This window comes from Manis pentadactyla, chromosome 12 (genome assembly GCF_030020395.1).
Source record: "Manis pentadactyla isolate mManPen7 chromosome 12, mManPen7.hap1, whole genome shotgun sequence".
Taxonomy (NCBI): Eukaryota; Metazoa; Chordata; class Mammalia; order Pholidota; family Manidae; genus Manis; species Manis pentadactyla.
The window spans coordinates 17,734,513-17,759,726 of NC_080030.1; the positions used below are offsets into that span (position 1 = coordinate 17,734,513).

Here is a 25,214-nt window from a genome sequence, read left to right on the forward strand (position 1 = left end):
AGGACTGACCCCACCTCCCAGCCCACCAAGGTCAGCCCTCCCTGTCCACAGCTTCCTCATCTGCAAAATGGGCTGTAGTGAAGATAATGGAGGGCTCAGCTCTGAGCAGGTGCTGCCCACCAGACAGCCAGTGTGATTAGTCATTGTTTTGGGATCCCTGTGCCTCTGATCTTGTCACACCTCTTTCCCATCTGTCAGAGCCACTACTGGAAAAATATCAAGGGAGGCAGAGAGGGGTGTGTGGGGACAGAGCTGGATACAGATACTCCCAACTCCCTGGGGTCAGACTGTGTGCAGAGAGGCTGGGATGTTCTGAGCGGGAGCGGGGAGGGCTGTCCAGAGAAGGCGGCTGTTGAACTGGATTTACAGAACTGAAAGACATTCCTGGCAGAGGGCCCAGCAGAGGCCCAAGTTCAAGTACATGCTTCGGGGAACACCAAGATGAACAGGGAAGGCTTGGGGCTCCTTGGGTGAAATGAAGGTGGCGAGGTGGAAAGAGATGGGCTGGGCTTTCTCCCAAGGGCACCAGGGAACCAGAGTAGGTGTGAGAGCAGGGCCCCACCAAACATGAGATGCCCGACATAAGGAGGTCCCAGTCGGAAACTCACCCTGAGGATTGCAGAATTTCACCTTGGCTGTGCTGAATCTTTGCACACCCACCTCCCTTGGCCGGCCTGCCGCCTATTCCAGGAAGCCCTTCGGGGCCTTATTGGCCCCTTCCAGCTGCTGCAGAAGCACAACTGATAAGACCCAAGGCTGTCCCACTTTCAGATGCCCCACAGACTTGGGGGAGGAGGAGGCAGGAAGACTGGGTTACAGGGGCCCCGGAAAGGAGCGGAAATCATGACAGGAAGAACCACAGAATTTTGCCACCCTTCTGCCTTCTTCCAGGGGAGAGTGGCCTTCAGTCACGGAGGGCTGAACTTCCTTCTGTGTGGCCAACAGACCCTGATAGCCCTGATGATTATCTAAAGAGGATGTTGAAGGATGAGTAGGAGTTTTCAAGGAGACAATCCATTCCTTCATTAACAAACACATTCATAGGCATCATTCACCAATAAGAACATTTTCGATTCATTCAGCTAGGACTTCTGATACCTCCAGAGAATCACTTAGGGATGTTTTAAAGAATACATAGGTTACCGAGAACAAAAAAACCTCATTCATTTATTCAAAAATCACACTCCCTGATGCCCTTTATGGAGATATTTGAGGAGGGTTTTGATGGATGCCTAGAAAGTCACAAGAAAAACAATCTATTTATTCATTCAGTGAATGTTCTCTGATGCTTCTCAAAGAGAATTTGAAGTAGATTTTGAAGAATAAATGGGTATTCACCATGGGAAAATTGCATTCATTCATTCAGATAGGCAGTCAAACAGTCAGTCAATAAATGCTCCCTCTTACCCATTGAAGAACTTCTAGGCAGAAATAGCCAGAGACAGAACAGTTGGCCATTACAGGGTGTGAGCTTCCCATCACCTGAGCCATGCAAGCTACAAACTGAAGTTCACTTAATGTTGGGCTACCAGATAAAACACAGGACACCCAATTAAGTTAGAATTTCAGGTAAACAATACATAATTTTTGAGCATCACTATGTCCTACAGTATTGTGCAAGACATAGACTGAAAAAGTATTCATTGTTTATCTGAAATTAAATTTAACTGGGTAGCTATATTATTTGCTAGGGATGCCAGAACAAAGTGTCACTGACTGAGTGGCTTCGACAAAGGAAATCTCCTTCCTTACAGTTCTGAAGGCTGGAAGTCTAAGATCAAGGTGTCAGCAGGGCTGGTTCCTTCTGGGGTCCCTGTGAGCTTGCAGATGGTCTCCCCTCCCTGTACCCACACTTGGTCTTCCCTCTGTGTGTCTGTGTCTCATCTCTTCTTACACAGACACTAGTCATATTGGATTAGGGCCCAACCATATGATTTTAATTACCGCTTTAAAAGCCCATCTCCAAATAACAGTAACACTCGGAGTTCCTGGGGGTGAGCATTTCAACATATGAATTTTCTAGAACACAGATCAGCCTGTAACAGTGGCTGCTTGGAAAACAGTTTGGTAGGTTTTGGAAAAGTTAAAACAGAATTATCATATGACCCAGGAATTCCACAACAAGGTATATACCCAAGAGAATTGAAAGCATATGCCCACACAACAATGTGTACAGGAATGCTTTGAAGCAGGCAAAATGTGGGAAAATTCAAATGTCCGTTAGAGGATGAATGAATAAACAAAAATGCAGTCCATCCACACAATGGAAAATTACTCAGTCATAAAAAGGAGTGAGGCCCTGACACACGCTACAATGTGGATGAACCTTGAAAACATCATGCTGAGTAAGAGAATTCAGACACAGAATGCCATGTAGTATATGATCCCATGTATGTAAAACACCCAGGACAGGTAAATCCATGGAGACAGAAGCAGGTTTGGGTTCTGGGTGGTGAGGTGGGGAGTGACTGCTCATGAATACAGGTTATCTTTTAGGGGTGATGAAAATGTTCTGGAATTAGTAGTGATGATTGTACAACTCTGTGAATAAGCTAAAAGCCATTGAATTGTACACTTTTAAAAAGTGAGTTTTATAGTATGTAAATTATATATTGATTTAAAATGTGTATGAGAATATTTCAATAAAGAATAAAAACAGGATGTATACAAATAAAAATAAAAGTGACATACTGAGAAAAAAACAAAATTAAAATGTGCATGAGAAAAACAAGTTTTGCCTGGGAGTCTAGTATTTTTATGTGCTCTATTTGGCCACTGTAACTTGGTGGACTCTTACAGAACCTCACAGGCTTGGGAGCCACTCTAGTGTCCAGGTCAAACAGTGGGGTAGCCAAGGTAACCTGCAGCTGCAGATGCAGTAGGAGTCTCAGAGAAGGAGAGAACATGGGTGCCATCTCGGGACTTTGGGCTTTTCCCAGCCTCAGGTTCCCTTCTGCAAAGTGAGGCTGAACTGTTATCATCAGATATCTGTGAGAAGGGGACCCCATGAGGCACTTAGCCAGATCCCCACTTGGCACTCAGCAAAGGCACTCATCCTCAAAACCAAAACTGGCAACTTACAAGGGCAGCTTGTTTTTGTAAATAAAGTTTTATTGGGACTAGGGCCAGGCTTAAGATGAGGCAAGTGAGGCAGGGTCGTAAAAAGTCAGAATCTGATCAGGTCTTTATTTAAAATTTTGATATTTAGTCTATCACGCATTTTCTTTTTTTTTAATCTTTTGTTTATTTGTTTGTTTGTTTTGGTATCGTTAATCTACAATTACATGAAGGACATTATGTTTACAAGGCTCCCCTCTTCACCAAGTCCCCCCAACATACCCCTTCACAGTCACTGTCCATCAGTGTAGTAAGATGCTGTAAAATCACTACTTGTCTTCTCTGTGTTGCGCAGCCCTCCCCGTGCCCCCCCCACAGTATACATGCTAATCCTAATGCCCCCTTTCTTTTTCCCCTGCCCTTATCCCTCCTTTCCCACCCATCCTCCCCAGTCCCTTTCCCTTTGGTAACTGTTAGTCCATTCTTGGGTTCTGTGACTCTGCTGCTGTTTTGTTCCTTCAGTTTTCCTTTTTTCTTATACTCCACATATGAGTGAAATCATTTGGTACTTGTCTTTCTCCGCCTGGCTTATTTCACTGAGCATAATACCTTCTAGTTCCATCCATGTTGCTGCAAATGGTAGGATCTGTTTTTTTCTTATGGCTGAGTAATATTCCATTGTGTATATGTACCACATCTTCTTTATCCATTCATCTACTGATGGACATTTAGGTTGCTTCCATATCTTGGCTATTGTAAATAGTGCAGCAATAAACATAGGGGTGCATCTGTCTTTTTCAAACTGGAGTGCTGCATTCTTAGGGTAAATTCCTAGAAGTGGGATTCCTGGGTCAAAAGGTATTCCTATTGTGAGCATTTTGAGGAACCTCCATACTGCTTTCCACAATGGTTGAACTAATTTACATTCCCACCAGCAGTGTAGGAGGGTTCCCCTTTCTCCACAACCTCGCCAACATTTGTTGTTGTTTGTCTTTTGGATGGTAGCCATCCTTACCGGTGTGAGGTGATATCTCATTGTGGTTTTAATTTGCATTTCTCTGATGACAAGCGATGTGGAGCATCTTTTCATGTGTCTGTTGGCCATCTGAATTTCTTCTTTAGAGAACTGTCTATTTAGTCCTCTGCCCATTTTTAAATTGGATTATTTGCTTTTTGTTTTGAGGTGTGTGAGCTCTTTATATATTTTGGATGTCAACCCTTTATCGGATCTGTCATTTATGAATATATTCTCCCATACTGTAGGATGCCTTTTTGTTCTATTGGTGGTATCCTTTGCTGTACAGAAGCTTTTCAGCTTGATATAGTCCCACTTGTTCATTTTTGCTTTTGTTTCCCTTGCCTGGGGAGATATGTTCAAGAAGAGGTCACTCATGTTTATGTCTAAGAGATTTTTGCCTATGTTTTTTTCTAAGAGTTTTATGGTTTCATGACTTACGTTCAAGTCTTTGATCCATTTCGAATTTACTTTTGTGTATGGGGTTAGACAGTGATCCAGTTTCATTCTCCTACATGTAACTGTCCAGTTTTGCCAGCACCATCTGTTGAAGAGACTGTCATTTCCCCATTATATGTCCATGGCTCCTTTATAGAATATTAATTGACCATATATGTTTGGGCTAATGTTTGGAGTCTCTATTCTGTTCCATTGGTCTGTGGCTCTGTTCTTGTGCCAGTACCAAATTGTCTTGATTACTGTGGCTTTGTAGTAGAGCTTGAAGTTGGGGAGTGAGATCCCCCCTACTTTATTCTTCCTTCTCAGGATTGCTTTAGCTATTCGGGGTCTTTGGTGTTTCCATATGAATTTTTGAATTATTTGTTCCAGTTCATTGAAGAATGTTGGTAATTTGATAGGAATTGCATCGAATCTGTATATTGCTTTGGGCAGGATGGCTATTTTGACAATACTAATTCTTCCTAGCCAGAAGCATGGGATGAGTTTCCATTTGTTAGTGTCCTCTTTAATTTCTCTTAAGAGTGTCTTATAGTTTTCAGGGTATAGGTCTTTCACTTCCTTGGTTAGGTTTATTCCTGGGTATTTTATTCTTTTTGATGCTATTGTGAATGGAATTGTCTTCCTGATTTCTTTTTGTATTAGTTCATTGTTAGTGTATAGGAAAGCCACAGATTTCTGTGTGTTGATTTTGTATCCTGCAACTTTGCTGAATTCCGATATTAGTTTTAGTAGTTTTGGAGTGGAGTCTTTAGGGTTTTTTATGTACAATATCATGTCATCTGCAAATAGTGACAGTTTAACTTCTTCTTCACCAATCTGTATTCCTTATATTTCTTTGTTTTGTCTAATTGCCGTGGCTAGGACCTCCAGTACTATGTTGAATAACAGTGGGGAGAGTGGGCATCCCTGTCTTGTTCCTGATCTCAGAGGAAAAGCTTTCAGTTTCTCGCTGTTCAGTATGATGCTGGCTGTGGGTTTATCATATATGGCCTTTATTATGTTGAGGTACTTGCCCTCTATACCCATTTTGTTGAGAGTTTTTATCATGAATGGATGTTGAATTTTGTCGAATGCTTTTTCAGCATCTATGGAGATGATCATGTGGTTTTTGTCCTTCTTTTTGTTGATGCCATCACGCATTTTCTTTACACTCTCCAAATGCCGTGTATCTTGATTATTGAGTTTTTGTGGGTCCTCTTGAATTTTGCACGCAGGTGTGCAAAACTCACTACACCTTCGAACTGGCCCTGTTGTGGGCCCTGGGCACACTGATGAACGTCTCCGAGCCTCAGTTTCCTCATCTGCAAAATGGGGTTAATAAAGCTCCCTTCCTTCCCTGAGGGTTCCTAGAAATATGTTTACTTCTAGGCTGTGGGGGTTGGGGACCTTCCAGGCTGGCTCTCGGGAGGGGCGGGGTCAGTCCGCATCAGACATCCGGCTTGGCCAATGGCATGGGGAGGCGGGGCCTGGGAGGCTGGGGCGGAGCGTGGGCTGCCCTCAGGGCAAGGACTAGCGGGCCATGGACGAATCGAGCCTCCTGCGGCGCCGCGGGCTCCAGGTGAGGCCCCTGCGCGGGCGGGCAGAGGGTTCCTCCAAGTCGACCCGGCCTGGATGTTGGGGGCGGGGCTTCGGCGGGCCTGGGAAACTGAGGCGACCCGCGGGGCTCTCCGATCGCTCCCTCTGCCCCCTGGCTTCTCAAAGTGCTTTTTGCCTGGTGGGAAGGGGGTATGCCCCATTTGACATATAGGGAAACTGAGCCTCCAAGCGCTGGCGTGGGAGAAAGGGGCTGAGGGTTTCACCCCTCCCCACAAGCTGCTCTAATAAAATGAGCAACTGCAGCCTTTGAGCGCGCACCATATGTTCATTGTTGTATTAACCCTATTACTAGTGATGTATTAATATTAATTAATAGGTATTAATACCTGCCTCATGTCTTCGCTCAGCCACCCCGCCGCTGTCTCAGCTCACCCCTAAGGCCAGCAGGGGAGGTTGGGGCTGACCAGGCACCCATTTGCCAGATGAGAAAACTGAGTCTGAGAAAGTCACTGACGTGAGGTCACCCAACAGGGATTCAATCTTGGCACCCTTCGCCAGTTCTCTCGGGGCACAAGCCACACTGCCAGCTGGTTGTGTGGTCTGGGGCTGGATGGGGGGGAGGCAGCGGGAGGCACGCTTGCTTCTGTGGGCCTCAGTTTCTCTGTTCGCCATAAGGGCCCTTTTGTTCTGAGTCTGGCAGCGGGTTTGCATTCAGGAGGTCGCGCCACCAGGAGGTAAGAACATGGGCGTTAGGGCTAGCAGAGACCTACGTTGGGATCCACTAAGGGGCCACGACTCCTTTGACCCCTGTGCCTCAGTTTCCCCATCTGCGCAGTGGGGATTAAGACAATATAGCTGTTTCCCTCTGGGCTTAGACCACGCCCTCAAGAAGTCACCAGCTTGCAGGTGGGGAATCTGGGATTCATGGTTTGCCCAACAAACATCTGAGTGCCTGTTCCTCACCCCCTGGAATCGCCTTCCCGGACCTCCCAGCCTGAGTATCAGTGAGTGACCCCCGGAGGAGTAGCCAGCTGTGATGGGGGACGCTCGGGCACAGCTGGAGAAGGCGCCTGAACGAAGAGCTAGCTGCTGGGTCGCCTCAGTGCAGAGGTGTTTGGGGAAATGAGTCTGAGCACAGCTGGAACCTAGAAAGGACTGGGGATAGGGTGGGGCACTGAGGCTGCGAGGGAGTGGAAGGAGCACCTTGAACCCGGGCTGCAGGACTGCGAACTCTTCCGAAGGTGAAGGGGAGCGCCTGTGTTTGGGGGTGAGCGTTTTCAGGGAGGGTGCAGGCAGAGCTGCAGGGCAGAGACCCCCGAGGGCGCGGCGGGGGGTGAGGGAGCAGAAGGGCGGGGCGGAGGCTAGAGACAGAAGTGAGGGACCCCTGGGTGTAGAGGAGGGGGCAGGGCAGGACTTGTGAGCAGTGGGGTGTTTGTTGGGAAACAGGTCCCGCCCAGAACCCCAGTTAGACTCGAACCCCGCCCAAGGCCTCTTAAAATAGAGAAACCGCCTTCGGGTAGTCAAATGGGGGCGCTGCTGACGTCAGAAAGTGGAGCCTGTTCCATGAGAGGAGGTGCCCATTCTGATGACAAGTCCCGGATTACAAAAGGGGAAACTGAGTCTCAGAGAAGCATAGCCACTGTCCAGGTGTCACAGCTTGTAAGTGGCAAATGTTAGAATTTGAACCCAGGCAGGTCCGGCTCCCCCTCCAGACCAACCCCACACTGGCCGACCTCCATCCATGGGGGCGGAGACACACGAATAGGGATTGCCCAGATGGGTGAGAGCATTCTGGCAGAAGGCACAGCATGTGCAGAGGTACAAAGACATGCAGCCGTGTGTGTTGTATGGGTAACAGAAGCCATTTCTTAGCGCTTGAGCTTGGGGTGTGAGAGGGGACCCGTCTCCTTCCAGGACTGCCAGGGCCGATTTTGGAGAGGTTCGACTTTCTCCCTAGAGTGATTGGGGACTATGGAAGGTGTTGGAGCCGAGGAGGACACGCCCTCTCATCTGAGGGCTTTGAAGGGCTCCTCTGGAGCTGGTTGGGGGCAAGATGAGGGGGCCAAAAGCCGGGGAGATGCTTGGAGTAAAGGACCAAGTAGGAGACAATGAAAATAATTTTTTTAAAATACAATTAAGTATAAATAACAATTCATAGTAATGGGCACCTATGAATGCTAAGCACTGTATATGCGTTTAATTCTCCTAACAGTGGGGGAGATATTATTTTTCTTAAGGGGAAACTGAGGCTCATAGAGGGAAACTAACAGCCAGGAAGTCAGAGAGCTGGAATTCTACCCGGTGCGGTGCCTCAGGGTGCAAAGATGTTGAGGGCCTGGGTTTGGCCATTAACCACGCACTCCCTCAACTGGAGCCCAGTTGACAGACCCGGAGCGTGGCCAGCCAATCAGATGGCAGCCTGCTGATCACAGCCAATCAGATATCTTGGAGGCTGAGCCTTGATGAAGGTCAAAGAGTCAATTCATAAAAGCTTGAGGAAGCGGAGGGGACGTGAGTCCGGTGCTGATTGGCCAGTCCAGGCACTAGCCCTGGGTCTCCTGGTCAATCTGATTGTGGCAATGTAGGGCACGCAGCTGGCTGTGTGCTGGGAGGTCGTAAACAGGACCTGGCCTGGCCCTGTGGGCCACGAGTTTGGGTTGGCTGTGGGTCAGAGGAAGAGGTGGAGACTGGTCATTCCCGGTTTGTGTTAAGGTCAGTCTCCTTGTGTAGCATTTGAGGCACCAGTTACGGTGAGCTGTTATTACTAGGATTACTACTTCTGATCTTATCATTAGTTTCATCATCTCCCACTTGGATCTTTGCTTCACGAACTACAAACTTTTAAAACACCAGATCCCCAAACAGAACATCAAGGGCAGAGGAGGTGGCCACAGCCTATGTCTAGATTTTGTCTGTGCTGCTTCTGGGGATGCTCCCTGGAAGGTCTGTCATGAATCTTCACAGCCCAGTTCCACTCATTCTCCTCTTCCAGGAAGTCCTCCAGCCTGCTAACATCTCTCTCCCTTCTCTCCAGCTGCCTACATTCCATGGAGCTTGGTGCCCATGGCGCTGAGTCCCACCTCCACCCTAGTGTTTCCCACTAGCCTGCTGGCCCAGCCTGACATCTCCCTCCGGGAAGCCTCTGGGCTCCCCATCCTCCAGCTCCTTATCTCCCTCTGGGCACCCACCCCATGCCTCTGGTATGGGGGTGTCCATGCCCTGCTGTCTCTTCCATACTCGGGGTTCTTCAGGGTGGAGCTGAGGTGTCTGGCAGGGAGGTAGCATCCGTCAGCTCAGCCAAGCACAGAAGAGGATACCGTAAATACTGTCTTTAAGGGTGGTTCCAGGGGGTCAGAGCCCCCACCTACCCCTTCTATGTGGGAGCCACTCCCTGCGGAACAGCTGGCAAAGAGGGGGCTGAAGGCAGAAGCAGATGGCACAGGGAGCAGAGGGTCCGGGGGTGGTACTGGGAGAGTTCCATGTTGGCCCAGCTTTACACCAAGCCCTTGCAGGAGGCTCCAACTTCCCTCACCTCTCTCTGCCACTTGACATCTTTTTGTATTGTGGAAGCAAATTAAAAAGTGTGGTTAAATTGGTGGTTATTATTAACCTCATAAAATCATTGTCTTGGCTCAGATTTATAACCTCACCCAGCACCAAGGCCCTGAGCTTGGTATTTGATTTCTTCCAGGACCCTATGTAACTGTGTCAGTTTCCAAATAAGGAAACTGAGGCACAGAGCAGTGAAGTCAATGTGGAGGTCACACAGCCCAGATTGAAGGGCAGGGTGGGATTCTGGGAACCTAGGACTGTCAGGACTTTAGAAGGAAAATGACTGGAGTGGGAAAGGGTGTGTGTAGTGGAGAGCCCTAGGTTCAAATCCCAGCTCCCTGTTTTGCAGGTTCGAGAAAAGGGGCAGGGTGGGAGCAGGCATAAGATCCCATAACAATTGGAGAGGGGCAGAAAGAGGCCCTAATGGTGAAAATGGTAGTCCCTGGGTCCATGACCCTTTGCCCTGATTTTCCAAAGCTCTGCATTTCCAAAGGTATTCAAGCATACAGGGAGACCTTAGGGTGGCAGGTCAGCCTCACCTGCTTGGACCACTCAGTCTTCTGAGCTCAAGGTAGCTGGGGTCCGGCCTTGGGGCAGCGCCCCATTCCGGAGGACTCTCTTCTGCTGCTGGGAGGCCCTGCCAACCTCTCCCAGCACTGGCGTCCCGCGCTCAGCAGCTTCCGGCCCCCTCAGTTGGCTGCGGGGGCTGATGGCGTCACTGGTTGCCATGGCGAACGCCCCACTGCCGAAGTGGGCAGCCTGGAGCCCACCGAAGTAAAAATAGTCCTGTGTCCTTGACGCGACCGCCCTGGCATGTGTTGGGGGTGGGGATGAGGGGAGGCTGTTCAGAGACCTAGATTCCCTCCCTCTCTCCGCCAAGAGCCGGCTGCCCTCTGCACCTCAGTTTCCCTTCCTGTAAAATGGCCCCTGCTCCTGGTGCACAGTAAGCGGCTCTGCGAATGTAAAATTTATCAGGTGGTATGATAGTCCACATAGACCCTTGCTGAGCTCGACAGTAACACAGCAACAGTAATAATGGCTGATGATTATTACCGCAGAACTCTCCTGATTACCTTCAAAACAGATGGGAAAACCGTGAGGCATACAAGTCACTTGTTCGAGGTACCACAACTAGAAAGGAACAGATAATAGACCTGAGTGTCCCCAGATTCTAAATTTGTGCAACACGGCCTTTGAGAATTAAAAAACCCTCATGGGTGAGCCTTACTTGAGGGTGGACTGTGGTGTCACAGTGGACCCCAAGAACAGTTGCTTTTTACCCTACATATGGTGAGGGCACGCAAGGTTGGTACAGGTCAGCTTGCTGAGCTCTTAAAGAGTCTACAACAGGGAGTCAGCAGTCAGGGACCCCCAAACCCCCACAGGTGCCCAAGACCCAAACTTGCATAGGCTTTGCAGAGGGTGGCTGGAGGGCTGGGGGGCAGCGGGGACGGCTTTCAGATCTGGTGGGGGGCAGGGTGAGGATGACTCAGGAATCTCCCTTTCCTCAACAGATGATTAGTGTTTAGCCACTACTGACCAATTTCTTTTTAATTATAACTAATTTGTTATCTTAAATAATAAAATTGCTTTCCATATAAGTAGAGTATGAGCCCAGCAGGGAGGTAGATTGGGAATCTGAAAGGACTGCCAGGAGGAAGGGTGCTTTAAGCTGAGACCTAAAGGATGAGCTGCAATTAACTAGCACCGAGGAAAGAGAAGGTGGTCCTGGCAGGGGACACAGCTGGCATAAAGGCCTTGAGGCAGTGCTGAGCCCAGTATGGGGAATGAGCAGAAAAGAGGCATTGGCTGGACCAGGGTAAGCAACGGGGCAACTGGGAAGACCAGGGGTGTGAAGGGCTTGTCTCCTTGGAAATGACCCCTGTTTTCATCTCATTCCAGAAGGAGCTGAGCCTGCCGCGCCGTGGACGTGGGTGAGTTTACCTAGGGCCTGTTAGCTGGGAGGAGCCTTGGGGTCCTAGGCACAGATATTTCAGCAACAGCTGCCTCTGAATTGTGAAGTTATTTAATATTTACAACAAAGCTGCCCACCTTGATCCTGCCCCTGGTGTTGGCAAAGTCTCACAGGTTGGGAGGCGTATGTCAAGCTGCAAGTGAGGAAACTGAGGTGCAGGCACGTTGCATCACTGACTCAAGGGCACCCAGCACCAAAGAGGGAAAACTTGTCTGGTGTCCAGAGTCCAGATTATAGAATTCCAACCCAGAACCCTGGGACCAGTTTGCATGACTCCCATAATGGGGAGCTCACTCTCAGGAAATGTGGGTAGGAAATTATGTCCTTCAGGGTCATGTTAGCATTCCTGTAGGTTGGCATTTTGGGATCCCAAAAGCTCAAAGAACATTTTGTTCAACACCTTTGCCAGTTTACTGACAGGGAAAGGCCAGGTTGGGGAGGGGTTTGCCTTATGTTTGTGGTCTGGAAGTGTGTCAGTGCAGACATCCCCTCTTTGGGGACTGAGTCTGCCTGAGTTGGGGGTGGGAATTCTCTTACCCGTCAGTGAAAGCACTCACTCAGATTTATTTTTGAGAGCCTACTGTGTGCTCTGCTCTGCACAGGCACAGGGCATACAGCCAAGGCCATCTCTGGGGAGAGTGATGGGGATGTAATATTATGCATAGGGTGAAATGAAACAGAAAGACGGAAGGTGGGGTGGCTTTAGTCCTGAAAATGTGGGGCCTCTTGGAGGTGACATTTGAGCCCAGATCTCTAAGAGTTGGAAAAGGTCAGGGAGAAAGTCTGGGGGAAGCATTCCAGGCAGAAAGAAGGACATGGGCAAAGGTCCTGTGGTGTGAACCAGCTTGGTATTGGAAGAACAGCATGGAGACAGGGGTAGCTCTGCTGGAGTGAAGTGAGCACAGACGAGGTGGAGCGGGGAGAGAAGGGGGATGTCCTGGGGTCTGGATGAGAGTTTTGAATCTGCTGGAGGGGGTGGGGTCAGAGTGGCCCCCAAGCCCAGACCATCTAATCTCTGACTGGGGGGATGGTGCAGCTGGTGAGAGGGGCGTGAGGGCCCCAGTGGGGGCGGGGCTTGGACTTTGATCGCCGGCACTGTTCCCGGGCTTTGCCCAGGCTGGGGGCGGGGTGTTGGACAGTGAATCAGTAGGGCCCACGGAAGGCAAAGTCCCGGCCCACGGGGTAGAACGAGGACAAAAACACCCTGAGGATGATCTACTCTCTGCCACCTGCCGTGTGCGTGATTTTGGTTTTCCAGGGGGCCTAAGGCAGACAACCCCAGACCCTAGAGGCCCGGGCTGGGCAGGAGTGTGGGGGCCTCGGTGCGCCCTGGGTCTTTGTGTAGGGACGGCTTCGTGGAGGAGGGGCCGATGGGGCTGAACTCGGATGTGGGAGAGGGAGACAACGCCCCTGGCTGAGGGAACCGATGGAGCGAAGGCCTAGAGACGTAGCTGGAGCCTCCGGTGAACTCCGGAATGCCGAGACCCGCCGCGAAGGGCCACGGTCGCCGAGCGGAGCGGCTGGGCTGGGGTTAGGGGCGGGTGCTCTCAGATCCGGGATCCGGAAGACCCCCAGGGCAGGCAGAGGGCAGAGGCCAGGAAGAGGCCAGGTGGGACGTGGCCAGACGATGGAGTAATAATTCTGGCCGAGGAGACAGTGACCGCCCTTCCTTTCGGGCCACGCAGCCGGGGTGTTCGAAAGGATCCGGCAGCCTCGGGGTCCCTGCGGGGCAGAGGGTGGCACCGGCTGCTACTGCCTCCCGCAACTCAACCTCGCCCGCCGGGCCGGGCCCGGCCCGCGCGCAGGTGCAGGGCTCCGAGTCCCGCCCCGAGGCGGGGAGAGCCCGCCCCCCGCCCCCCGGCGGCCCAGCCTCCGCACCGCGTCCGCCCCTCGCGCCGCGCCAGCCTGACGTGCTGTCCCCACGTCCGCGTCTGTCGGATCGCGCCACGATCGGGGCTTTGGGGCCACGAAGGGGGCGTCTGAACCGGGCCACGTAGACGTGGCCCCGGCCTCGGCATGAAGTCCCGCCGGGACAAACTGCACATCCCGGCGCTAACCCTCGAGTGAGTGCTTGGCTGGGGAAGGTGGGGGGAATGAGGGGAAGAGGGAAGCTGACAGCTGCCCTTCGCTGCATCTCTGTTCGCACCCGCCGCCTCTGAGGAGCCCTCCCGGGTCATCAGTATGGCCCCGCCCCCGCGGCCTACGAGAGACCCAGAATCCTGTGCCTTGGGCCCCTTCTCCCTAAGGGAACCGCAGCCCTGGTCTGGTCTCTGAATTGGGCCATGTGCAGGGGCCACTGTCAGGTTCACCGTCCCCGGCCTCTTTCTTTTCAGTCTGTCTCCAAGCAGCCAGAGCCCGTCCTTGCTGAGCCCCAGCAGCCCCTGCAGCCCTTGCAGCCCCTCGCTGGGCCTGCATCCCTGGAGGTAAGTGACAGCCTGCAGGGGCGGGGCTTGGACATTGGCCTGACACCCCAGACCCCTGGGAGCTGCGCAGACGCAGCTTTCTCCGCAAGGTACTGTGGGCTAGTGACATAACCACTCTGGGCCTCGGTTTACCCCTCCATAGAATGGTGCTGTGATCGCACTAGGGCTGTGATGGGGAAATTACATTTTTAGCCATAGTTAGCAGGTCCCCTGTTCGACAGGTTGCCAAGGCAAGGCCGGAACTTGAGCTGTTGCCCAAGGACATCCCTAAGACAGGTGTTGGGTTCCCAGCCTGCTCAGCACCCTCCCTGCTGAATCAGCCTGGCCTCCCAGGCTGTGACCTCAGGGACCCTCCCCACACCCAGGTCAGCTCTCCAGAAAGCTCTTCCCTGGGAATGCACACACACCACGGGCTGAGAGTCCACATCATAAGATCCCAACTCACTGAGCTCAACCCAGCAGAGTGGCGTAGGAAGAAAGGAACTAGCCTGAGGGGGTGCCGACTCTATACCATGTGCCTTCTGTACACCGCCCCCCCCTCCAACTTTTAGCAGCCCTGGGAGCAAGGCACCCTTTCTTACCCCATTTTCCAGCTGTGGAAACTGAGGCTCAGAGAGGAGAGGCCAATTCTCCCAGTTTATTAGTATGTCTGGGGGCCAGGTATTAAGGCCAGCCCGGCTACCAGAGCCTTGAGGGCTTGAGCCACCCTTTGACGGTTGGTTCTCAGTGTCCTGCCCCCATACAACTAGGAAACCAGGGTTAATATGAGCTGCTCCTCGAACAGCTTGGTCAAAAGTTCAGGAAGGGGATAGATGTATCAGTTGTTTACATCTTAGTATGAATGAGCTGCCCAGACTCTTCCCACAGTCCTTTAATGGGGAGAAAAGAGAACAATTTGAAGACCACACTGGGTACTAGGCAACAGGGACAGAGCTTCATTAAATAGGCACCTACTGAATACCAAGTGCTACTAAGAACACAGTTCTTCCCTCATGGGGCTCTCAGTGAGAGGTGGGCAACAAACAAGTGAATGGACTACCAAGATACATTCACAAGGGGACCTCTTGGGGGAGGTTGCGCTTGAGCCAAGGCCTGGGCAGGGCCAGGGAAGGAGAGGCTCCAGGCAGAGAACTGCACATGCACAGATCCTGAGGCAGGCCTGAGGTTTTTTTTTAAAGCCTCTTATGGCTCCCTTGGGGGAACAAAGGTCTGCTGGGACAGGGAACAGAAATGGAGGTGGTGGGGACAAGAAGGTGGCTAGTGCAACACCCGGGTAGGTGATGGTGAGAGCTGGACCAGGTCGGGTGTCCAGTGGGAGGCAGGGACTGCTGTAGCCCTCCTTTAGCAGAGGAGGAAACTTGGGGCCTCGTTTGTTGTCCAGAGGCGCCCTGGGAGACAGCATCAGGCCAGATCCGACTCCGAGTGGTTGGGCTCAACCCCAGGATGAGGAGGGGACCTGTTGAGATTTGCTCTGCCAGTTTTACTAGGAGGAAATGGATGCAGAGTTTGGGGCCCTAGCTGAGGCCCCTGGGTCCCCACACTCGCCATCAGGGGGCAGCAGAGCCACATCGCCTTGGGCCAGGCAAGGAAATGGGTCCCTGCCTCCCAGCTCCAAGCCCTGGGAAGAAGCCCACATTTGTCTCCTCAGCCTCCAAGACCCTGTGGGTCTGGCTCCTGTAACCACCCCATCTCCTCCTATCCATCTCCCCATCGCTTACCCGACTGTAGCCATATAGCTTCCTGGACTGACAGAACATAAACTGGTCCAGCCTCAGGACCTTTACACTTGCTGCCTCCTCTACCCAGAGCTTCATTTCATCCTTTTTTCATTTGTTGAGTCCCCATCAAGCCCTTAGATAAGAAGCTTTCCTTGACCTCCCCTATTCAGGACCCCCAGACCCATTATATCATTATACCTGTCCATTTCTCTCACTGGGACCCCATTATGGCATGATTTCCACATGTCTGTGTGATTATTGGTTTGTTTTTCTCACCCAGAGGTTTGGGAGCCCCTTGAGGACCATATCTGTCCTGGTCATCCTGTATCCTCAGGGCAAGGCCGGAATACAGCTGGTGCTCAGTTAATGCTTGCGGCATGGACAAATGGGAAGTAGGTGGGAGGGCTCTGCCTGTGCTAGTGGTGTTGGGGGTGTTGAAGAAGGTGAGATGGGCCCTTGCAGACATGGGGGCCAACAATTTCTTTGGGGGCCTTGAATGCCAAGGACAGGAAGAATTTGGAATTTTCTCCTGAGGACACTAGGAGCCACACAGGTTATGGGTTTGGGAGGAGTGTGGGCACACATGGGTAGGTGGGAAGGGATGGGGTGGTCAGACCAACAAGGGGTTGGGAGTATGGATCTGTACACCCACTTGAGGCTTTGCCAGTTAAGATCACTAGCATAAGCAGAGAGGCAAAGCCCTAGTCACAGACAGGGTTGGGATCCAAGTCCTGGGAGCAGGATTCACCCAGGAATTTTGCTGTAAAAGCATTGAGGAGCCACAGAAGGTGTGTGAGAAAGGCAAGGGTGTGATCTGGTGGGCAGTGGGCTGGCACTAGAGGTCAGTGGCTCAGCCAGCCTTTCTGGGAGTCCTTTGCCTTGTTCACAGGCCCTCTGAATTGTCAGCTACAGCCCTGTTCTGCAGAGGAGGCAACAGGCCAGATGGGCGTAGGAGACACAGCTGCTGGGGATGCCAGTGCAGTGGGCGTGATGGGGGCATGTAGGCGGTGCAGGGTGCGGCCACAGCTGGGGATGAGGGACAGCTCCTTTACTAACTGTGCAGAAATGTCCCTGCCACACATGTAGGGGGTGGTTCATGGGCACAGTATGTCAGCAAATGGTGACACGGGACCATGCCTCCAACCCCATTTGGGTCTCCAGACCTCTGGGACATTGCATTACCCCCATACAGTGGCTCTGTCCCCCACATGTGTATTAGGCTGAATACCTGAGGGTCATAGGTGACCACTCCCATCCTCTTCTCCATGTCTGGCCCCACAGCAAGGCCTGTCCTTTGGCCTTTAAACAAGTCGAGGATCTATACCCACTCTTCTCCACAGCTCCACCCTGGTCCAGGCCTCTGGCACCCTTCCAGACCCTGGCACAGCCCCCTCACTGGCCTCCTACCACCTCCACTCCTGCCCCTTGCTCCTGCTGTAAACCTGTACTCTGTGGAGCCCAAAAGGTTCAGCCCTGTTGGCATATTCCCCTCAGCCCTGCTTCAGGGCCTTTGTATAAGCGGTGCCCACTGCCTGGGATACTCTTTCTCCATGGCCGGTTCCCCTTCCTTCTCAGTGTGTTGGCTGGCTGGACTATCACCTCCTCAGAGAGGCCTCTAAGCTAAAGTTGTCCTTGTCCTTTGCCAGTGTTACCCACTCTGTTCCTTCCTCAATTTAAGTGTTTGAAATTACCTTGTTCATGTCATTGTTTCCTGTTCACTCTCTGCCTCCCCCACCAGACTAGGGGCCCCTAAGGGCAGGGGTTATTTGTGGCCTGGTTCCTACTATTTCCCCAGGAGTAAGCACAGAGTGCTCAACAAATGTTTGTGGAGTGAATGATGGCCAGATAAGGGTGTTTGAACCTTGGGCCTGGGGTCCTGGAGGCCATTCTTGGGGAGACACAGTAGGTGCCTGAGTGTGACTCCGCATGTGGAAAGGACAGGGTGGGGAGGCTGAGACTTGAGAAGCAAAACTGGTGGCAAGAGGAATGGGTAGACTGAGGGTTACACACCAGCAGCAGGACCCCTCCATGTCTTAGATTCCTCAGATGTGGGGTCTGGGTTCCAGTATCAGGCATGGGCTGGTTCCTAAAGTAATATGTGGTCCGTGACCATCAGTCACTGTCCCTGACTTCCTGGAGCCATCAGGAGAGGAGACGGTTTTAATTCACTGCCCACTGCGTGAGACATTCCTCCCTCCGTGGTGAATGCCCACTGTACCCCCAAGCACTTTCTGTCTCTCTAATTTTATTCCATTTACACGAGGTGACACGTGTAGCTGCAGAAACAGGCCAGGAATTTAGCCTAATGCTAACATTCATAAAACGTTTACAGGACACTGTTGTAGTCACCACCTGACATCTAACCCTTGTAATCCTCGAGGTAGCCCAGTTTCCCTCCCATTCTGCACTTGAGAAGACAGGCTTGAGAAGTTAAATCGGGTGTCTGATTCCTGATGAGCCAGGCTCCTGGCCCACCACACAGGCAGAGCATGTCGGGTGTTCTGCCTCGGTTGGCCCTCTGTGCCAGTCCAGTGTTGGGACCCCAAGGAGCCCAAGCCTGGGGTGGCAGAGCCAGACAGACACAAGAGAAGGGGAGGAGGGATCCCTCTGAGGGAGCGGACGCTGGATTTTGCTAGGTAGGAAACAGTCCAACAAGTGGAGCCAGTGTGGGCGCGGTAGCGTGAGCTAGGCCAGGCCTCTGGATGGGTCTTGAATGCCGCACGCAGACGCGATTAGCGCCGCGGGAGAGAGGGAAAGGGGGACGTGATCTGATTGACGTTTAGAGGGAAGGGAGCGAAGTTCACCTCCAGACATCCTGGTGCCGCCAACGCCCCGCCTCCGCCGCCCTCGACCGTGGCAACGCCCCGCCCCGCCGCCCGCGGCCGTGGTAACTGGCCGCCCACTCCGACAGGCGGATCCTCCTGCAGCGCTTCCGCGTCGCTCGCCCCGCCCCGCCAGGCCCCGCCCCCGCCGCGCGCCTGGGCGTGCGTGCTTCCTCCTCGCGCCCCCAATCCCAGCCCCGCGGCGCGCCCCCAGCCTCCCGCTCCGCCGGGCTCCCGGGGCTTCTCTGGCCGCGGAGGTTCGCGCCCCGCCGCCGCCGGCTGCGCCTCAGCGCCTCCCGGGCCGCGGGCGGCGGCGCGGCACAAAGAGAAGCAGCATGTCTGACCCCAGCTACTGGACGGCGGTGGCGGCGCCAGGCCACCGGAGCCGCCTGGCCAAGGGCGCGCTGCTGCAGCGCTCCAAGAGGTAGGCGGCACTGTGCTGGCAAAGGCGCGCCTGCAGGCCGAGCAGACACGAGTTGCTAGAAACGTGTCCCAGCGGTGTGGCGAGGGCCAGTGAGTTCGGCGATAGGGGGAAGGGAGAGGACACTTTGGGATCGGAGTAGCTGCTTTTGTCCCAGATACCCTCTTTTCGCCCCTGGTTACCCGGACTAGGGGGTCTGTACGCCACGGTCGCAGCTAGGGTGATGACAGAGGCAGCAGAGAGTTGGGACTTGAGTTAGGATTCGAACCCGGGTCTCCAACCCTGGGCGGACCTTGGGGGAGCTTCTTGGAAAAACTGAGGCTAGCCTGCCCCTGGGGCCCAGTCAGCGGAAATGTTGGCCCAGAAGCAAATAATTGCACGAGGCTGGCATGCAGGTGGGGGTGTCGGTAGCATAAACCACTGGGTTTAACCCTAAATAAAGCCTAGCTTCCCTTGGAGTCTCAGTTTCCCTTTCTGAAAAGCAGAGAAGCCAAGTGAGGACTGAGGGCTTTACCATCTTGGGTTCAAATTTCAGCTCAGCCAATGACAGGCTGTGTGACTCTAGGCAGTCCCTTAACCTCTCTGTGCTTGGGTGTTTCATTGGTGCTGAGTCTGGGAATTCCCAGAGGGGAGCATAGGCAAAGGGCTGGATGGTGGGACCAGCTGCTGAAGGACCTCAAATGCTAATTCCAGGGCTTATACTCTTCTCCTAGATCTTGGGGAGCCACAGAGGGCTTATGGGCTCCTCAGGGATCAGGTACAGTCAGCTGGCCTCAGGCCCCCATGTGCTGCCACATTCTCATCCTCTGTTGTTCCACATGGGTGACTGTTCGAACAGTTCAGCAGCTTCTCAGGGTCCTGGGCCTCCTCCGGGGAGGGCTGAGCAAATAATGGTGCTCAGTAAGTGCTCAGGAAGTAAACAGATGATGCCCAGTTCCCAGTTGAGACCTCAATTTGGCTATGCTTTCAAAAAAGCCACGCCTGGGAGCAAGAGGGAAGCAGCCAAGTTTTTCCCAAATGCTGTTGGAGCTGACAAATGATACAGTTGGGAGCAGCCTGGAGTCGAGGATCCAGGTGACAGGCTAGGAGAGGATGTGGTACTGATGGGTGTGTGTGTTGGGGAGAGGGGTTGGCAGGAAGTTTTGCAGGAACCTGTGGGTTTCACTTTTGCTTCTGTACCTCAGACTTGAGGACAGTACCTGTGGCTGTTGACATCTGTGGCCTCAGTTTCCTGGGCCAGGAAATGGGTGCAGCTGGTCTCTCCCATCTCTGGGCTTGTTGGGATTGACAAATGGTGGCTTAATTTGCTGGGGAGGCATTGCCTGCTCTCTGAATGTGCGTGCACCAGGTTCTGTGAGCATTACGGGAAGACACAGTATTTGTACCTGCCACAGTTTACCCAGTGTCAGGCCCAAAGCTGACAACTGTGTATGGAGTCCATGGAACCTTCCCAGCACCTTGCAAAGTATTCCAATGGGGAAACTGAGGCTTAGAGGGGCAGCTGCACATGGAACCACAGGCAGGCTGGGCCCCTCCTCCCTGCCTGTCTTGTCACCTGGGTCTCTCCCACGCCTTGGCCTGCGCTGTGCTTTCCTCCTGAGACACCATTCCAGGGTTCCTTGAGGCCCTGAGGTTTCATCTCCCTCCCTGCAGGGCTCAGCTGCGTTGGCGGCTCAGGGTATGTGGGCTGATGCACTTGTCAAGTTAGCAGAGCCGTTGCTGGGCGACTGCTCTTGTGGGGGTGTGGGGGATGGTGTCGCTCCCAATTTCTCTCTGCCAGGGTGGGGGCTGGGGCGAAGGTGCAGGTTAGGGAGGCTGCACAGGGCCAGGGGCAGCCTGGCCCATGAGTCTGGCAGCCAGGAGGAAGCTGGGATGAAGGGAGGGAAATGCACAGGCACAAGTTTGGTAGAACAGGAAGGACAGAACCAAACTGTGCAAGATGCTGATTCTAGGGTTTTTAAGGGTCAGATTGGCATTTTGGGGGCATCTTGGGGAGGGGGTTGCCAAGAGATTTCCTAATGGCCCTGGCAAAGGGTGCATGGAATGGAGCGGAGGCCTGCCTCAGCTCGCCTATGGGCTCCGAGCTCCTGTGCCTTATCTGCCAGTGCCCCTGGCAGTAGTCATGGCATGGGCAGAGGCCTGGTGATGGGACTATGAACACAGAAGCCTGGGAAGGGGCTCCTGCCTACGTGCAGTGTCCACCAGGAGGCTGGAAGTGCTTCATGCCACCACTGATGATACCAATAATCGTTTTAATAATAGGTAGTATTTGTCAAATAGGACTCCCCTCTAGGCTTCAAATGGGCTTAGGCCAGTCAGGGAGTGTGATGAGGGGTGGGGTAGGATGTTTGTACCCAGCCTCCCATCCTGACCCAAAGTCAGCCACAGCGCCTGACCTCGTGCCCACCCACTAACAGCTGCCGCAGCGGGAGCCGCAAAAGCCTGACAGTAGGAACGCCCTCACCGACCCTTTCCCGGCCGCTGTCACCGCTGTCAGTCCCAACGGGTAAGTGTGGGAGCGAGCAGGAGGGCCCTGGGTCCTGTCTCCACCCCTGCTGACTCAGTTTGCCCTGTCTCCTCCTCAGCAGGCAATAGCCCCCTGGATAGCCCTCGGAACTTTTCGGCTACATCTGCTGTCAACTTCCCCTTTGCCCGGAGGTGAGTGGTCCTCGACTTTGGGGGATGGTGTTGGCATGACTGCCAAAGGCACTGGCAGGAGCATGTGCTTGGTGGCTGGGCCTGTCTCCTCATTTGCCTCTTCCCCTCCCTGGCCCCTACCCTGCGGCGGGCTCTCCCTCTGGCTTCTGCCCCCGGCAAACATATGGCATTCTGCAGCCACATTCCCTGCATAGACAGGTAATTTCAAGGAGCTCCTTGGGGAAGAGGAGGGGATAACTGCCCAGTCTAAGAGTCATTAATTCACTAAAAGTCATTAATTCACTTAACAAGAACTGATGGAGGCACTATGGTGCACCAGGCTCTTAAACATCTACTCATTCAGTAACACTTATTGAGCGCCTGCTATGTGCCACGCATGATGCTGGGGCCTGAGGAATGGGAGGCTGGGCTTTGGAGCTCAGGGACGCCTCAGTCTGGTGGGAGCAGCCGGCGTGTACCCCAGCAGCCTCAACTCTGAGGTCACAGCTTTGGTGGGGGATGCACTGGCAGTTGGGGTCAGGGAGGACTTGCGGAGGAGGCATCTGCAGAACAAGGAGAAAACAGCAGTGGGTTTGCTCACCCTGCATCCCTGTTCTCGGCCTTCCAGAAGGTACTGCCTTCACCCGGGCTAGAACCTGCCAGCCACGGTGTCCACCCACAATCCACACGCACCACAGAGGCCATGCCTCTGTTCCAACTTCCCTGGTTCTCCTCTCCAGGGCTGACGGCAGAAGATGGTCCCTTGCGTCTCTCCCATCTTCTGGCTATGGAACCAACACGCCCAGCTCCACCGTCTCGGTACCCACAGTCCCACCTTGGCAAGCAGACAGGCGGGTGCGAGGTGGGGTGGGACGGGTCTTTGGTTTTTATCAAGGTATTGGATAGTTGTTTGGTCATCACAAATCCCAGCTGCCCCTTCCATGCCCCATTCTGGGCAACATGGGGGTCCCTGAGAGGACCCAGCTGCAGCCCCAAGGAGTCCCCCATTTGGGGGACACAGACATCCCCAGCCCAGTTGAGTCTTAGGGCTGCCTAAGGAAATAGGCAGGAAGGGCTTCCCGAAGGAGAGGGCATCAGAGCTGGGGTTTTAAGGGATGCGAAAGAGCCAGGCAAGAGAGTGTTACCATCTGATGACCAGCACGCATGCTAGGCCTTGATGGGTAATGCTGGGGTCCTGGCTGTGGCGCTGACCGTGAACCTGTGGCTCTGATAACCGCCCCCTGCCAGTCGAACTCATCCTCGCGGGAGCACCTCCACCAGCTTCCTTTCCAGCCAACGCCAGACGAACTCCGCTTCCTGTCCAAGCATTTCCGCAGCTCAGAGAGTGTGGCTGACGAGGAGGGCAGCCACCGTTCACCCCGCTTTCGCCCCCGCTCCCGCAGCCTCAGGTAGGACTTGATCCCTGGCCCTAGCCCCAGCTGCTCCTCGGGCTGGATTTGCGTCTGCATGGCGACTCCTCCGGCCCTGACCCTTGGCCCTCCCCTGGGCTGGGTCTTGAGTCCCATGTCACACGCCAACTGTCCCCCTTTCAGCCCGGGTCGCACAACAGGAAACTTCGACAACGAGATTATCATGATGAATCACGTGTACCGGGAGAGGTTCCCCAAGGTGGGCAGTCCGGGGCAGCTGGACTGGCCCTGACTCGTCTCCACATTGCCGTCCATCCATGCGCTGTGTCTTCTCGGCTGCGTCCCTGCCCTGGACCCTTGTCCTGACTTTCCCTGTCTCTGCCCTAAACCCCCTCCATCTAGGCATGTCGCTTTTTCCAATCCAATTACCCGACCCCACACCCCCTAGGTCACATTTCCTCCCTCCCCAACTCTCTCTCCTGGCCCCAAATGTGCATGTCACTCCCCTGCCCCATCCAGTGACCAAGTCACCCCCATCTCATCCCCCCACCCCAGGCCACAGCGCAGATGGAGGGCCGTCTGCAGGAGTTCCTGTCTGCCTTTGCTCCTGGCGCCCGGCTGGCACTAGCCGATGGCGTCCTGGGCTTCATCCACCACCAGATTGTCGAGCTGGCCCGCGACTGCCTGGCCAAGTCTGGAGAGGCGCTCGTCACTTCCCGCTATTTCCTGGAGATGCAGGAGAAGCTAGAGAGGCTGTTACAAGACGTGCGTGGCATTGGGGCATGGGGTCCCCAGGCCAGGTAGGGCAAGGCGCAAGGCCTGTGGGTGACACCGCTGCCCCCCTGCCCCCAGGCCCATGAGCGCTCAGACAGTGAGGAGGTCAGCTTCATTGTCCAGCTTGTCCGCAAGCTGCTGATCATCATCTCGAGGCCAGCGAGACTTCTTGAGTGCCTGGTGAGTCTCTGTGTACAGCTGGGTGTTGGGTCCCGCCAGAGCTGAGCCTCGGCCCACTACAGTCCTGAGATTCATGAGGCAGTGCCCGTGGGGTGCTGCCAGGCTGGGATGGGCTTCCCTCCCCCAACTGGGGCCAGAAGCTGAGACCCAGGGCAAAAGTTGGAGCCGTCTGTGAGGGTGCCACAGACAGGGAGCAGCATGTGCAGAGGCCTAGGGGGAGAACCAAGCCCCAGTTGACCAGCTCCTCTTTACCCATAGGAGTTTGACCCTGAGGAGTTTTACCACCTGCTGGAGGCTGCTGAGGGCCAGGCCCGCGAGGGCCAGGGCATCAAGACGGACCTGCCACAGTATATCATCGGGCAGCTGGGCCTGGCTAAGGACCCCCTTGAGGGTGAGCTAGGGTGGGGACAGGACAGAAAGAGCAAACTGAGGAGAGGCCGGGGTCTAGTCGGGATTTGTACCCGTACCCATCTGACTCCGGAGCCCCCACATCGTCCTTCCTGTCTGGCCCTGCCCTCAGCCACCTGCTGGGCCTGCTACAGGAAAAGTGCCCAGGACTCTGGGGTTAGGTGGCTGCGAGGCGGACGCCCTGGCCTGCCAGGGCCTTGGAGCCTCAAGTGCCAAGTTGAGCTGGCCAGGGTACCAGGAGGACATTATTAGAGTGTCATTCCCGTTGTCCCACATGTTTCCAAAGCACTTCTCCAGTCTTGTCTCACTGGCCCAGGAGGCAGACTTGGAGTCAGGGCAGCTCACCACCAGTCCAGTAAGAACGACCCCGAACATCAGAGATGGGGCAGCCAAGGCACGGTGCTAGGGGAGCCTCGGACCTGGACCTGGCATGGCCACAGGGTGGTTAAGAGGCTCTGGCAAGAGGCGATGTGAACACAGCCATCTTGCTGCCTGTCCTGTAAAGATAATGCAGGTGGCACCATGGGTGGGCCCGGGTGTCAGAGGAAGCAGGAAGTGCCTGGACAGGTGGTGGCTGAGACTGTGGGGGCGGGTTGTCTGCCCAGCACTCTTGGGGGGACCTGCTGAGAGTGGGTGGGACTAATTTGAACACAGGCCTCCCTCTCCCCTAAGACTCTGCCTTTGTATCCAGCCTTACTCTGTGGCCATGAGACACTTGTTTTCATTGCCACCAGCACGGCTCACGTTTACTGACTGCTTATTCTGGGCTGCCCCTCTGCCAAGCCCTGGGGCCAGAAAATAGCGGGGGGGTGCCCCCTGGGCCATGCCCTGAGCTGAGAGGGATGTTAGGGGTCAAGACCCAGAGGG

General features: G+C 53.9%; 1 protein-coding gene across 20 annotated transcripts in view; it reads left to right on the forward strand.

Moving 5' to 3' along the window:
* MAST3 (microtubule associated serine/threonine kinase 3) overlaps positions 1 to 25,214 on the forward strand; it is a 65,326-nt gene that overhangs the window by 24,756 nt on the left and 15,356 nt on the right. For 2 of the 20 annotated variants that reach the window (XM_057490129.1, XM_057490138.1), the window contains exons 4-13: positions 11,522 to 11,553; positions 21,396 to 21,484; positions 21,564 to 21,636; positions 21,814 to 21,834; positions 22,356 to 22,470; positions 22,864 to 23,024; positions 23,169 to 23,244; positions 23,541 to 23,750; positions 23,838 to 23,939; positions 24,198 to 24,330. In XM_057490129.1, the coding sequence (XP_057346112.1) occupies positions 11,522 to 11,553; positions 21,396 to 21,484; positions 21,564 to 21,636; positions 21,814 to 21,834; positions 22,356 to 22,470; positions 22,864 to 23,024; positions 23,169 to 23,244; positions 23,541 to 23,750; positions 23,838 to 23,939; positions 24,198 to 24,330 (1,012 nt within the window). Of the gene's footprint in view, positions 1 to 6,005; positions 6,090 to 11,521; positions 11,554 to 13,382; positions 13,658 to 13,927; positions 14,018 to 16,352; positions 18,982 to 21,395; positions 21,485 to 21,563; positions 21,637 to 21,813; positions 21,835 to 22,355; positions 22,471 to 22,863; positions 23,025 to 23,168; positions 23,245 to 23,540; positions 23,751 to 23,837; positions 23,940 to 24,197; positions 24,331 to 25,214 lie in introns of those variants that run through there. The other 18 variants (XM_057490143.1, XM_036876043.2, XM_057490140.1 and 15 more) reach the window with 18 other exon arrangements.